The sequence below is a fragment of the Impatiens glandulifera genome, unplaced genomic scaffold, assembly GCF_907164915.1.
Source record: "Impatiens glandulifera unplaced genomic scaffold, dImpGla2.1, whole genome shotgun sequence".
Taxonomy (NCBI): domain Eukaryota; kingdom Viridiplantae; phylum Streptophyta; class Magnoliopsida; order Ericales; family Balsaminaceae; genus Impatiens; species Impatiens glandulifera.
Genome location: NW_025919864.1, coordinates 8,955 through 24,070, shown reverse-complemented (window position 1 = coordinate 24,070; position 15,116 = coordinate 8,955). Strand labels below are relative to the sequence as shown.

At 32.9% G+C, this 15,116-nt stretch overlaps 1 protein-coding gene across 1 annotated transcript; it reads left to right on the top strand.

Moving 5' to 3' along the window:
- Positions 1-4,435: 4,435 nt before the first annotated feature.
- On the top strand, positions 4,436-8,812 carry LOC124918548 (protein farnesyltransferase/geranylgeranyltransferase type-1 subunit alpha-like). The gene is made up of 4 exons (XM_047458652.1): positions 4,436-5,454; positions 5,503-5,509; positions 6,875-7,393; positions 8,483-8,812. The coding sequence occupies exons 1-4, from the start codon at positions 4,463-4,465 to the stop codon at positions 8,810-8,812; spliced, it is 1,848 nt and encodes a 615-aa protein (XP_047314608.1). The 5' UTR covers positions 4,436-4,462.
- Positions 8,813-15,116: the final 6,304 nt, after the last annotated feature.

Genomic DNA, 15,116 nt, shown 5'->3' with positions numbered 1-15,116 from the left:
GGATCATATATTAGATGAATGGGATGATTGAGACTTTGAATAGGGATTCCTAGTCATGAAAAAGGGGCTAGATGAGAGGTTCGATCAATTCAAATGAAAGGATATTCGATTTCTTTCAGAGAAACTATAGATGATCATTTGAAGCATGGGTGAAGACAATTGAAGAGAGAGATATTGAATATTGAAATAATATTCTTGGATTGCTAGGCGTTTTTGGATTCAAGAAACTAGCAGATTGCAAGCTAATTTGTTCAAGGAGAAGTATGAGGTTCAAGTTGATTGAGTATGCAACGTTGAAGGCAAGATGGGTGACAAATACTTTGTCAGATCTTGAGTTAGAGAAAAGAGATGTCGTGATAGCCTAATTTATTTGTTATGAAGTAGACGATAAAATTTTGTCTTGGGTCTTCTCGCTTTCGATCAATATCTTATTTTGAGGAAGTAGACGATGAAAGTTCGTTTTGAGTGTCTTCAGTATTCGATAGATATCCGATTCTGAAAAAATAGACGATGAAAGTTCGTCTTGGGTCTATTCGGTATTTTGGTTTCAGTCGATTGTTGGACTTGAAAAATAAGACACTCAGTTTGTGGCAAACAAAGGTAAAGATTATTTTGACATAATAAAGAATTGTTAATTCTAGTTTCCGCATATGTCAACGGGTATGAACAAAGATTGGGAAGAGTTGTTGAATGTCTCTAGTCGCTGAAGTAGCGTAGTTGCCAAATTTACTTGTTGTTATAAACTCTATGATTTTATCTTCTAAGGGCATTTAAACGGAAGTGGAGGTATAATGATTTATCTCGTGAATGGCTCGAATAGTGAAGATTGATGTGTGGCTCATAACTTTTTGATAGCGCGATATACCTAATGGTGGAGATGGTTATTCTTCTAAGGGATCTTGAGTGGAGTGGAGGTGAAGATTGATGGGTACGGCTCGTGTATTTCCTAAGGGAAGTGAAATTCGTCAAGGTGGAGATTTGTAATTTATTCATCACATCTCAATAAACACGGTATTCGCCCAAGGTGGAGATTATTGGGTTTTGGGCTCATATTTAATTAGAGTTTATATATTGTAATTGGGCTTTAAGTCTTTATTGGGTTTAGGAGTAGTAGTTTAGTCTTTTGACTTTTGATGTATTCTTATAAATAGAGACATTGTAACCTAGGGTTACTTGGACCATTATTCTATGGAATATCAATAGAATGGACGACTCCCCGAGGTTGTAGGCATTGTTGGCCGAACCTCGTTATATCTTGTGTTCTTTATTATTCTTTACCACTTTATCTTTATATCTTTTTTTATCGTGTGTTTAGATTAGATCGTTTCTCAACATGCTTCTCACGGCCCTACATGTAGGGGAACTTACTTCTTGGTTGATTCACCGTTAACCTTGCCAGTGACAAGGTCGAGAGCTTTCTCATCGTGTTCTTCTTCGTAAGCATCGTGTTCTTTGGTTTCTCCCATATTCCTGAGAAAGAAGACAGTAGAGAACTACAGGTTAAGATTTTGGTTCGAATCTTGTGAGAAACTGAAGGAGGAGGAAGAAGATTTGTAGAGGATTCCTGAAATATTCCTAAATAAGTTGAGGAAATCTTGAATGAATTACATATGCCTTAAATAAACATAAACAAAAGTAATAAATTAAATATTCCAAATATGATCATACCAAATATTCCTATAACTAGCAAACATGGATTATTTTCTACACTCTTAAGCTAGGCGATATATGTTCTCCAAACTAAAAAATCCGTGAATGATTTAATCAATATATATAAAACTAAGAATATTTTCTCCTGGTACCTGAATTCCAAAAATGATGTTCTTTTATTAAGGCTGGAAGAGCCTTCTTTAGAAATTCCTTGTTATTTGTTCTTATGTATACATCATATACCACGGATTAGCAAATCAAAAGAAATAATATTCTTTGAGATGTAAATAGTAGGGGTTTAGTCACATTTCCAATCCACTGACTTCGCACCATATCTAATGGAAGAATTAAGTAATTGATGATCCCTGCAAACATCTCTCAGGTTAAAAAAGAGTGAACTCTTGTGGGTTGGTTGTATGTTTTAACTCAACTACAAAAGATATTGGTTATATCAAAAACATTCCAAAGTATCAACCTCATGCAGTCGTGAACTCCAATTCATGATATATAGTAAAGTAAAATGATTTAATGTTATTGAAATTTAACCTCACCTAATTTACTCCCCAACTAACTAAAATGATTATTTATATGATTAATTGATATATTTAATCATTATTATAAGTTTAAAATATTGATAAAAATTAACAATAAATATTTGATTTTTTTAATATAGAATAAACAAAGATTATGAGGTATATAGAATATTGGAATATAAATTAATTAATGTTATTCAAAATTAGCTTAATTTAATTTAATCGGTAGTGTTAATTGGGCCTACTAATTAATTTGTAATTAAGGGTTGACATGGAACATCTTAAATTTACTTAATTAAGAGTTAAAGTTAAATTAATATATGCAATTTCAATTCATGTTTAATAAAATTAATTATTTAATTAATTGTTATTGATAATGAAATAATTTTCCTTCAGTATCCTAAACTATATAGTAACGTGTGCAATTGAAAATATTTATCTTTATTTTTTAAAAATATTAGTAATAATGTTATAAAAAAGACGATGAATGATGTCTTAAAAATGAAGCCAATTCTTAATCATTTAAAATGAGTAATCAATAGTTATTGTTGAATATATTTAAAAGGGCAGTAGTCTTTATCATTTATTTATATATATATATATATATAATTGAATTAGAATAAGAAAGGAACTGGAAATTTAGTTTTTTATTTTCAAGAAATTAATGATAATTACAATTTATTAATATTTATTAAAATTAATTATAATTAAAACATATTATTTCAGTTTAATAAAAATGTGATTCGGTACTTATTAACTTAAAAAAACCTATTTATAAATATAGATTGTTTTATATATTACTTCATTTGTTGACAAAGTTGAAATAAAAAAAGGAGGTCATAACAATGTTAGAAAGAGTGTAAAGCTGAAAATCAAATTGAAAAGGTTGTTTAGTTTGGATTTTAAACAAAATCATTTGATACCTAAAAAATATATTAACTTAAACAAAAAAAATCAATTCAAATAAGAATAAATCAAAAATCATACTTGCAACTTTCTTTCGATCAGGAACCTTGAACCTCATTTGTGCTTTATGTAATAAGCTAACAAACTTTTTTCCTTCGACAACTTTAAATATCACTTCATCGAGGATCACATAGTCGGTCACTTTTATTTCACACATTTTTTGGTTAAAAGTATGTGGAATCAAAGCACTTTCTTGCCCCCATCATCTCGTTCGTCAATATAGTTTAACTTTTATCACCTATACAGGCTCTACTTGTTTCATAGAGTGGACTAAACTTACACATTTTTAATAATTGCTTTTTCAACCCACTAGTACTTCTAAAAACGACTAGAATCTCAATTTGACAGTACTTGCATACCTCGATTGGTTGTATTCTTCAATCAACCAACTTTCTTGTCTTCTTTTCACATTATTCCTTAAATATACTCTTACTCTGTTTAGGAGTTATTAAGAGTTTTAGATTTTAAGTTAATCTTACTCTCTTTTGAATCGTATTTTGTATTTGAGATTAACTTGATAAAATATTATAATTCATTAGGTCTGTTTTTGAAAAAAAATCAAATATTTTATAGTTAAATAAAATTAGTTTTATATCTTATAAAATAAAATGTAATTGCATATATTGAATTATATTACAATATAATTATATTTTAATTTGATTTTCAAAATATTTATGTAATTAAATAATTAATATTAAATTTATTTATTTTCCTTATTTAATATATATATTTTTTAATTTATATATATTATTTCGGTATTTCGGTATTTCGGTATTTCGGTATTTCGGTATACCTCGATATACCAAAGTTATGAAAATCTCGTACCTTTACCTTACATTTTTTTCGGTATACTAAAAAGTATCGGTATTTTCGATATATTATGGTACAGTATTTTCGATATACTTATAATTTCGATAATTATACCATATGCTGAAAATTTATTAAGAATGTTATAATATAAAGATAATATATCGGTAAGATATTATGATAAATTGTGATAATATAAATATTATTTTATATTATTATATAGTTTTCTTATAAGTATTTATGATGTAACGTCTATATATTAGATATACTTATGAAATTCTAAATAATAATATTTAATATAATTTTTTTTCTTTATTTTAGAGTTTTGTTTTTAGCTACAAAATTTTCTCTTTTGCCCTGTCCCGATTATACAAAATCGGAGGTAACTATCACGAGATTGAAACGAGATTGAACTGTTTCAGAAACAATTTAGAACTTTATATCCCTTAGTTTCGATTCGATTGTAAAATAAGATTCTGCTCTATTATTTGTTTTAATTGAGGAGAATGGACTCCGACGAGGACAAGAGGATTCCGTTGAGTAAGAGGCCGGAATGGTCGGATGTGATTCCTGTACTGCAAGACGAAGGCTCGAATCCTGTCGGTTCGATCGCATATACAGAAGATTTTTTGGAAACAATAAACTACTTCAGGGCTGTTTACTTTGCTGACGAGCGTTCTCTGCGTGCTCTGCATCTCACTACCGAAGCCATCTGCATGAATCCTGGAAATTACACTGTTTGGCAATTTAGGCGCCGAATACTGGATGAGCTCAATGCAGATTTATCAAGTGAATTGTATTTTGTTGAACATGTTGCCATCTCTAACTCCAAGAATTATCAGATGTGGCATCATAGGCGATGGCTTGCGGAGAAACTTGGAAAACATGCCATAAAAAGGGAGCTTGCCTTCACCAAGAAGATTTTTGCTGCAGATGCTAAGAATTATCATGCATGGTCCCATAGGCAGTGGGTTCTTCAGACACTAGGTGGGTGGGAAGATGAACTTGCTTATTGCCAGCAGCTTCTTGAAGATGACATTTTTAATAATTCTGCTTGGAATCAGAGATATTTTGTGATCACAAGATCACCTCTTTTGGGAGGATTAGAGGCAATGAGGGAATCGGAAGTAAACTATACTATAAAAGCAATAATATCTAACCCGGAAAATGAAAGTCCATGGAGATACCTCACGGGGCTTTACAAGAACGATGCAAGATCATTAGCGAACAACCCTGCTGTGTCTTTGGTATGTCTGAAGATTCTGAATATGAGTAATAGTAATAGTAATAATAATACAAATCCAATATTTGCATTGAGCACTCTTCTGGATCTTCTCTGCCACGGATTCCAACCGAGCCAGGAATTCAAAGATGCAGTTGCTGCTTTGAATTCAGAGTCACCAAAAGTGGATTATGATTTGGTAAACATGATTTGTTCGACATTGGAACGTGTGGATCAAATGAGAGCCAGTTACTGGCAGTGGCGCAAGAACTTGCTGTAAAAGCACTTCTACTTAATGAAATGACTTTTTATAATTGCATTTAGTTGGATTGTTTTGTATTCTTATTATGGTAATCCGTGTCAAAGTTTTGTTTTGAGTTCTAATAATTATCATTATATTTTTAATAATATTTTTTTTCTTTTAAATCATTTTTGTTGATGTTCGTAATATATTTACAAAAACATATTAATTTAAAAAAAATCTAACTTAAAATAAAAATATTTATTATAAAATAAAATATTCTTTTTAAAATCCAATACTTATAAGAACTATATAGCAAATATTAAAAATTAAAATTAATTAAAAAAAATTGAAATTAACAAGAATAAACATAAATATAGTCTTCAAGTTAGACTAAAGTGAATGCGAGAGAATGAAATTGAAAACGATTTTCAAACGTATTTGTATCTGCAAATATGTTTTATAAATTGATAAAATAATTCAGGTATAATAATAATAATAATAATAATAAATATTAGTTAATTTAGACTTAACTAATAAAAAAATTCACTCTTCATTTTTTTTCCTTTAATTTTCTTAAACAATTCAAGTTCGGTAAGACATTTTTATAAGTTGAATTCTTTTCATTTTAGTCAATCAATTGCGCACACTAATATTTCTACCATTTTAGGAATCAAACTGCTCCTAAAAGGGTCCACTATCCTTTTAACCAAGGTGAAAACGGACTCATTAACCATCGTTATGGATTAGATTGCAAAAATATCCTTAACAATAATTGAAAGGATTGAATACCAAGTTTCACTTCATTTCCATCACTCAAAAAAATTGAAAATTTAGTTGGATTTCTTTTTCATTCTCATCGCTAGATATGACATATATTGAATAATATTTCAGTATAATTATATTTTGAATGATTTTCAAAAACTATAATTTTATAATTAAATTAATATCAAATCTATATATTTCTTTATAAATATTATATATTTTAATTTATAAATACTATTTCGGTATTTCGGTCTATCTTGATATATCAAAATTTTAAACATCTCATATCTTTACAGTACGAATAATTTCGGTACCATACCTTACTTTTTTTGACATACCTTAAAAATCGATATATTACGGTACAGTATTTTCAATATAACTTTAATATCAATCCTTTTTTCACCTAAGTCGTGCTAGTTTATTAATTTAAAAACATTTTAAAAAAATATATATATATATTATATACTTTATAAAATTTATTATGTTTCTTTAAGTTGTAATATTAGTTCAAGGACCCATTTATAATTTTTACCATATAAGGATCGGATATGTCTCGATCCCCAATTCTCAAATTGATCATGTAACAAAGACATTGGGTTTCTTTAATTTATACACACAACTGTTCTTCATCTTTCTTTCTTGGATTCTTGTTTAGTTTCTTGATTAAAGTTCAACATGGCATTCGAGTAGGAGGCGATCCCGCACCCTCAAAAACCTTCAGGAAGTGATAATCCATTTGATTTCGACAATGATAATCCATTTGATTTTGACAACGACGATCTTCTTGATGAGTTAGTGCGTTCTCTGAACTCTAATTTCAAAGCTCGTCAAGAACGCACAATTGATTCGGTTCAAGTTCCTGTTCAAGTTTTTCCACCAATGGCACCATTAAAGCGAGATTGCACAGATCCTCTTCATGTTCATCCTGGCGACATTCCAGGAGCAATATTGACTCACACAGTTCTGACCCGCCAGAACTACTTTGAATGGTCTACAAGCATGCAATTGGCACTTACTATGAAAATGAAGATGTGTTATATTGATGGATCATTCATAGTTCCGATTGTACCTCAAGATGCCATTCGCTGGAAAATGATTGATGCAATGGTCCGATCATGGATGATGAGCACAATCGATAAAAAGAAGAGAATTAACTTTCAGAGCACAACTACCTCTTTAGAGCTATGGAATGAAGTGAAAGATATCAAGGTAACAATGGTCCAACCTTGTATCGAGTTAAAAAGGATATATGTACAACAAAGCAGGACAATCTTGATTTAGAAGAATATTATTCTAAGGTACGTCTAAACTGGGATGAATTGTTACATCTTGAACCGCATCATGTATGTTCTTGTGATAAATCTCAAATTGAAAATTGTGTGGGATGCAAGCTGAAAAAACAAGTTTTGACTAGGTATGAAAACATAATTTGCTGTTGTTCTTGATGGGTCTAGATGATTCTTATGAGAATCTAAAGGATAGTATTCTAGTTATGGATCATTTACCGAGTGTATACAAGGCTTTGACGATATTCTTAAATGTTGAATCAAAGAATCTGATAAATCGACAACATCAACAATCCAACTTACAATCTGTCATGACAGTAAGAGATTTAAAATAAGGTAGTTCAAAACGATTCAAAGGAAATGATGGCAGAGCCTACAACAATGACAAAAGAAGAAATCTCTCATATACTCACTGCAATATGAAGGGTCATTCTAAAAAGGATGCTATAGACTAATTGGTTTTCAAGATTGGTGGGATAACAACAAAAGGAAGAATGTTGCGAATTCAGTATCATTTGACAACAATGACAAAACAGTCTCTTTACAAGATCAAATGAAGATGATTTAGGACATGATGAAAAGCTTAATTGAAGGGAATACTAGACCTCAAGCTAACGTGTATGCTAAAAATAAAGAAATCAACTTCGAAGCATATAAGTTTTCTAGACTCAATCTTTATTTTATAACTGATATAGAATTTACAATGAGCATGAAAAGTTTAAACAGTTCAAAACAATTATGGTTAATAGATTCAGGGGCTAGTACACATATTTGCAATAATAGAAAATTGCTTTTTGATATTAAGAAAACAGAACATGAAATTGATTTATTTTTAGCTGATGGACCTAAGAAGACAATAAATGAAACTAGTAATCTCAAATTAAATGATAGATTGATTCTTAAGGATGTGTTATTTTGTCCAGATTTCAAGTATAATCTAATGTCAGTTATAAGATTAATTGCAGATGAAAAAGTTAAATGCATATTTTATGAAAATGGATGTTTGATGCAGGGCCCTGAATTAGATGATATCCTTGAGCTTGGCAAACATGTAAGAAACTTGTATTTATATTCTATAGTTACTGATTTCCTTAAAGATTCTAATAGTGATGCTGAAACTTTATTTTTTACCTTAGATTGTAAAACTGTGCATTATAGATGTGGACACCCTTCTAATGAAGTTCTTAGAATACTGTTTCATTCTCTTATCAATAATATGGATCATTGTGAAACTTGTCAAATTTGTAAATCACATCGTTTACCTTTTCATAATAGCACTTCATCTTCTAAAGACAAATTCGATCTTGTTCATATTGATATTTGGGGACCTTGTAAAGAATAATCATACACTAAAACACTGTTTATGCTTACAATTGTAGATGACTACTTTAGATACACTTGAACTTTTCTAATTTCTGATAAAACTGTTGTTTTTGACAAAATTCAAAAATTTTATTTAATGATCAAACTCAATATTCAAAGAACATTAAAATCATTAGAAGTGATAATAGAACTGAATTTGTGAATTCAAAATGTAATATATTTTTTTGAAGAAATGGGCATAATACATCAAAAGACTTTGCATATTCTCCACAACAAAATGGAGTTGTAGAAAGAAAATACAGACATCTAACTTAAGTAACAAGATCACTTTTAAAACATTCTAACCTACCGATCAAATTTTGGCCTTTTTCTATCCTTACTACAACCTATCTAATAAATAGAATGCCAACAAAAATTTTGAATTGGAAGTCACCATTCTTCATGCTTAATAAGTGTGAAGCTAAATATGATGAGTTGAAAGTTTTGGTTGCTTATGTTACATGACAAATACTTTTCTACAAAAATCAAAATTTGTAGATAGAGGCATAAAATGTGTCTTTATTGGATATCCTTCAAATCAGAAAGGGTATACTCTTTATCAGATTGAATCAGGTGATATTGTAGTTTCAAGACATGTTGTTTTCTTTGAGAATATTATACCTTTCAAAAAAGATATCAATGATCAATCAAAACTCAATAATATTATAGAAATTACAAGAACATATATTAACATTGACAAAAATGATCAAAATAATGATTTTTCTGAAACAATTCAAAGGAAAAGTACAAGAACTAAATATTCTCCAAATTGGATGCAAGACTTTATTGCAAATCATGTTAAATCAAAAGAAAATTTTGATCTAGATTACACTCCACAAACTTATTCTTTTCATTTTTTGTACAACGATCAAGAGTATATAAACTCTTTATCTAACTTTGATCTAACCACAACTCCACTTGATTTCAAACATGCATCTCAAGATCCAAATGGATAAAAACAATGAATGATGAACTAAATGCGCTTGAATTGAATCAAACATGGGAAACAACTAAATTACCCAAAGGCATGAAAGCCATTGGTTGTAAATGGGTCTATAAAAGAAAACTTAATTCTGATGGTATTTTAAACAAATGCAAAGCGCGTTTAGTTGCAGAAGGTTTTAATCAAAAGGATGGTATTGATTTCCATCATTGTTTTGCACTAGTGTCTAATAGTGTAACTGTAAGATTGTTAATTGCCTTAGCAGCCTCAAATAGATGGATCTTGAATCACATTAACATAAATAATGCATTTCTTCATGAAAACTTAGAAGACGATTGTACGCGTTCATTTTTCGTTCCCTTCTATTTTATGGCGCGTATGCCCTTTTTAATTAATTGACATTCTCTCCCTTTATCGAATTGAATTGGCCCGTACAGGTTTTAAATCGATACACTCGCAAATGTATCGATCTAATTGACTTGAGAGTCGCCACTTTAGTTTACTTCCCAAAGAAACTAAAGAAAAGAAAAATCAGAGATTCATTTTAAGAGTCCAGTGTTTGGTTACGTATTAGGAAAGGGCCTACGACGCTATGTCCTATACGCCTGTCTTTACAGACAGTCTCTACTCCTAAGTAATTGGACATATGATGTTTGAAGGATTATTACGTTTTCGTTCCGAGTTTAGAACTCTTTTGCTTGTGTGAGAAAATCTTAATCATTTTGCAAGGGGCTAGTCCTATTCATGGGGTATTTGACAAGGATAAGGCATTGAAAAGTATTAAAAGGCATTGAAAGGCATCAAAGAGCATTGCAAGGCATAGAGCAACCTTGTCAAAGAAAAACGAGAATCAGAATTCCCGAGAAAGATCAAATGAGGATAGATGAGGAGAATAACAATTCGATTGGAGGACTAGAATTTTATCTTTTTTCTCAAAGGAGAGAAGAGAGTGGATTAACTTAAGGTCCCGAGTGTTTCCCAGTTTAAAATTTTCAGAGTTAAAGAGAACTCCGAGTGCAACACGTTAAAACGAGTGATTTTCAAAAATAATTCTCAAAACTCCCAAAAATTATTTTTGAAGAAAATTATATTTTGGAGTTTTTGGGAAAATTTAAGAAAGTTTGAAAGTGGTTTGAATGTTAGAATCATCATTTTAAGGTGGTTTGTTAAAATCGGGAAACAAACAGGACCTAAGTTTATTTTAAATTTTTTTTTGAAAGTTTTAAATTAAAATAAAAGGAAAAGAAAGTTAAGGGGTCCAATTAAAACATCAGGAAGAGATCAGGGACTACTTTAATTATGAATCAATAAATTAATTCGAAATTAAAGTTCCCAGGCTTATTTAAAAATAAAAGAGACCCAGGGGCCTCTTTGAAACTTCAACAGAAGTTGAAAGAAATGAAATATAACAAATAACCCACTGGTCTTCCCCTCGCGCCTAAGATCGCAGATCCGTCCGCCGCTATCCCCCGTCTGTCTGTTCAGCTCATCCGCGCTCAATTTCTCTCCACTTTGACTTGCCATATGGATTCGATCAAGTCTCAGCCTCAAGAAGACCAAGATCGATTATCCTCCTAAACTGCAGAATCAACCCGACGCCGTCTGAATCCTTCTTCCAGATCATAACAGAACTCGCCGCGACGATACGTCGAATCACCTGGAGCTCGTCTACGCACTAGAATCACACCTAATCTTCTACAACAGAAGAAACTGCACAACCAACACCTTCTTCTTCTTGGCAAACGCAGGTTTTGTGATTTCAACAGAATAATCTCTTTCGTCTCCAGAACAAGGGTGAAATCCTAATCTAATTCAAACCTAAACTAATCTAAACCAACATCTATCAATTTAAATATCCAGCCAACAGCAAAACAAAACACAATAGCAAGAACAATAAGAACAAGAAAAGCAAAACCAGGAATCAACAATAGAGAAAAAGAAAGAAAATGCAGTTGAATCTCTAATACGTGAATGGCATCGGTGTACAGAACCGATGCCTCAAACAGATTGTAACAAGCTACATTGGATTGGTGACTCACCTGAATGGAGAAAGAAAGCAGACGAAAAGGAAGAACTGAATTCGCCCAATAGCGTAGGAAGTTCAGGTAAACGTTCTGCTGTTCTTCGCATTTATTTCTTTGTCTCTTCTCAGTTGAATCCTTCTTCTTCTTCTTCTTCGATGAAACCGAACTAGAACTGGATTGTATAACTGCTCCTTCTCTCTCTAGAACCGCTCTCCTGATCTTCCTCCCGAAACTGATCTCTGGAAAAACTGCTCCTTTTTAACCCATCTCTTTTTTTTAGCTAAAAAAACCGTCCTCTTAACTTCAGGGGTTAAATTGGAAATACACCACAAAATCAAGGGCACGCTTGGAAAAAATATATATATATATATATATTTCTTCAGCTTTTTTTTTATTCCCGTTTTTTTTCCTTTATTTGCACCATCATTCCAAATAAATCTCCCTGGCATCGATTTTGCTCAGAAAATTGTGAAAATTTTATGGTCAATTTTTAACATCACGAACGTGAATATCATTTTTGAATGAACCCAAACGGACCTTCCTATCCAAAGTTATGATATTTTAAAGTCACCCCTCCATTTCAATCTTTTCAATCCTGCGGTTTTCACTTTTATAACTTTAATAGCCCATAACTTTGTGCACAGAGCTTTCCCCATAATGAGGTTGGTACCATTGGAAAAGAAAGACTCTTTCCTACATTCCCATGTTCTCCTTTTCTCATGAAATGGTCCGTGTTGGTTAGGACACTAGGCTCACAGAAACGTGCCAGTTCACTCATCACCTTCGCTTCAGGCGACTTGGACTGAGCTTTAGGGAGAAATGGGAGAACTATTTGGTATCGTTGGAAAGATAAATCAAAGGTCTTTCCAAAGGTAGCTCATACACTGAAGATGAATCATTGGTTAAAAAGATATGTTATTTGGAAGTGCAGCATAGTTTCAACTGGCTCCCAGGATTTGAATCGGTAGTACTGCTTCCCTTGTACAGATCGAATGAGGGCCTTAACCTTCGAATCACGGTTTGGGAATAATTCCACTGGAAAGATATGCGAGTTATCTTTCCAACCCAACTTGAATTATTCAAAACCATCAAGCACAGATCAAGTTACGAATTTTTAAGTGAAAGGGCGTTCTGTTTAAACCTTTCAGGAACACCTTCCACTCATGACCAGATTTAGTCTAGATATAGGGCACCAATGAGAGATTGGGCTATACCATATGAAATAGGACTAATTTCTATTTTCAAAGCATCCAAGATCATTGAATTTCATCCAGTATTGAAGCCGGGATAAATTCATGAAGTCTAGACTTCCAATGGAAGCTCCATGGGGACTTCAAACTTAAGGATTCTTGATTTTCTTCCAATAATCCCCTTTTCAAATAACCCACTTTTCAAATAATCCGATTTTCCCACTTTAGAATACCAGTATACTCTTTTCCACTTCTTCTTGGCACGTGCTTGATCCCTCTTTGACCCGGGTTGACTCGTCGGTTGGCAGGTTGACTCGGGTTGACCCGTTCTCTTGTTTTCCCACTTTTCGAGCACTTCTGCACAAATTTGCAAATAGTAACATTACACTCAAAATTCAAGATTTTTCAAAACGTACAACCTGAACGCGTCACGGGTTAGGAAAACAGAGTCATTATGATATTCGACATTTGGATCGTTATCTTGTAAGCTTTTCTAAGTCGGTTTTCCACGAGGTGTTTCTATTTTTATTTCCCCGGTTCAATAAACATGAGTATTATTTCGAGGTGTCTAGGGTGTAAAAATGTGGTGTCTACAGAATGCCCCTCTTAGACAGAGTTTGGAGAAAAAAAACTCTTGTTTTCATAAAACGTGTGTCCAAGACTGAACAAATAGGCGCCGCATTTTTTTTACCCGGGCTGACTGAATGAAAAAGAAAAGAAAGATACAACCTGACAATGTTCTTCATTGATTTTTCTCGTTTAGCCCATTCACATGAGAAGAAACCAGAGGCATGAGTCATGCAACGGTCCTCGTGGCGTACCTGTAAGAGAGAATTAGACATTAGAACAACTTTCGTATCAAAGCTTACATAGGAATTTTGGGAAGAAAGCGTCTTGTCATGCTCAGATTCAACAATAGATTGTCACGAGCCATCTTTTCACAGTTGATCTCGTGTGAATTCTCGTTGAGTAAAAGTTCACAAGTAAAAACCTGCAAAACAATGGAAACACAATGATAAAGCCCATAGGCTGTTAGTTTAGGAATCAGTTAACAAGCCTCCGTCGTATATCCTCATCAAGGAACCCTTATGACTTAGAACGTAATCTCCTAGGTTCACCGATCGACAAAATAGTCGTTCGTTCAGACCTTCTAGAACCATATACCCCTCCGGGGGTACTCTTCAACAAAGCAACACAACTCTTTGTCTTCAAAGGATTGAAATCATTGAGTCCTAGATAGTCTCGATGAAGAAGACAACATGCCAAAATCCTTGGAGGATCCTTGTGGCTTCAAACATCCATAAGAAATTTTTCGTTTTTTTTTAATTTTTTTGGTTATTTTTTTTGTTTTTGCTCGCGTGAACACCGAAACGATGACATTCGCGACGATTGGGGATGGAGAAAACAATCGCCTCCCCAACTACGAGAGCAGATCGAAGTAGGGGTTTTCTCCAATGAATAGAAGCGAAGAAAACAATTGTCATCCCGACTGTGAGAACAGACCGGAGTATTGGTTTTCTCTGTTGAACGACAATGAAGAAAACAATCGCCTTCTCGACTGCAAAAGCAGATCGGAGCAGGGGTTTTCTCCAATGAATGGCTATGAAAAAGTCAATCGCCCCCCCGACTGCAAGAGCAGATCGGAGTTTGGGTCTTCTCCAATTAATGGTAGCGAAGAAAACAATCTCCTCCCCGACTGCGAGAGTAGATCAGAGTTGGGGTTTTCTCCGTTGAACGACAATGAAGAAAACAATCGCCTCCCCGACTACGAGAGCAGATCGGAGCAAGGGTTTTCTCCAATGAATGACTATGAAGAAGTCAATTGCCCCTCCGACTGCAAGAGAAGATTGGAGTTTGGGTCTTCTCCAATTAATGGCAACGAAGAAAACAATCTCCTCCCCGACTGCGAGAGCAGATCAGAGTAGGAGTTTTCTCCGTTGAACGACAATGAAGAAAACAATCGCCTCCCCGACTGCGAGAGCAGATCGGAGCAGGGGTTTTCTCCAATGAATGACTATGAAGAAGTCAATCGCCTCTCCGACTGTAAGAGCAGATCGGAGTTTGGGTTTTCTCCAATTAATGGTAGCGAAGCAAAACAATCTCCTCCCCGATTGCGAAAGCAGATTG

Coding starts and splice junctions, on each gene's coding strand:
- LOC124918548 (XM_047458652.1), top strand. CDS start 4,463: ATGGACTCCGACGAGGACAAGAGGATTCCGTTGAGTAAGAGGCCGGAA. Junction 7,394..8,482: donor ATGAAGTGAAAGATATCAAG/GTAACAATGGTC, acceptor TGTTTGATGCAG/GGCCCTGAATTAGATGATAT.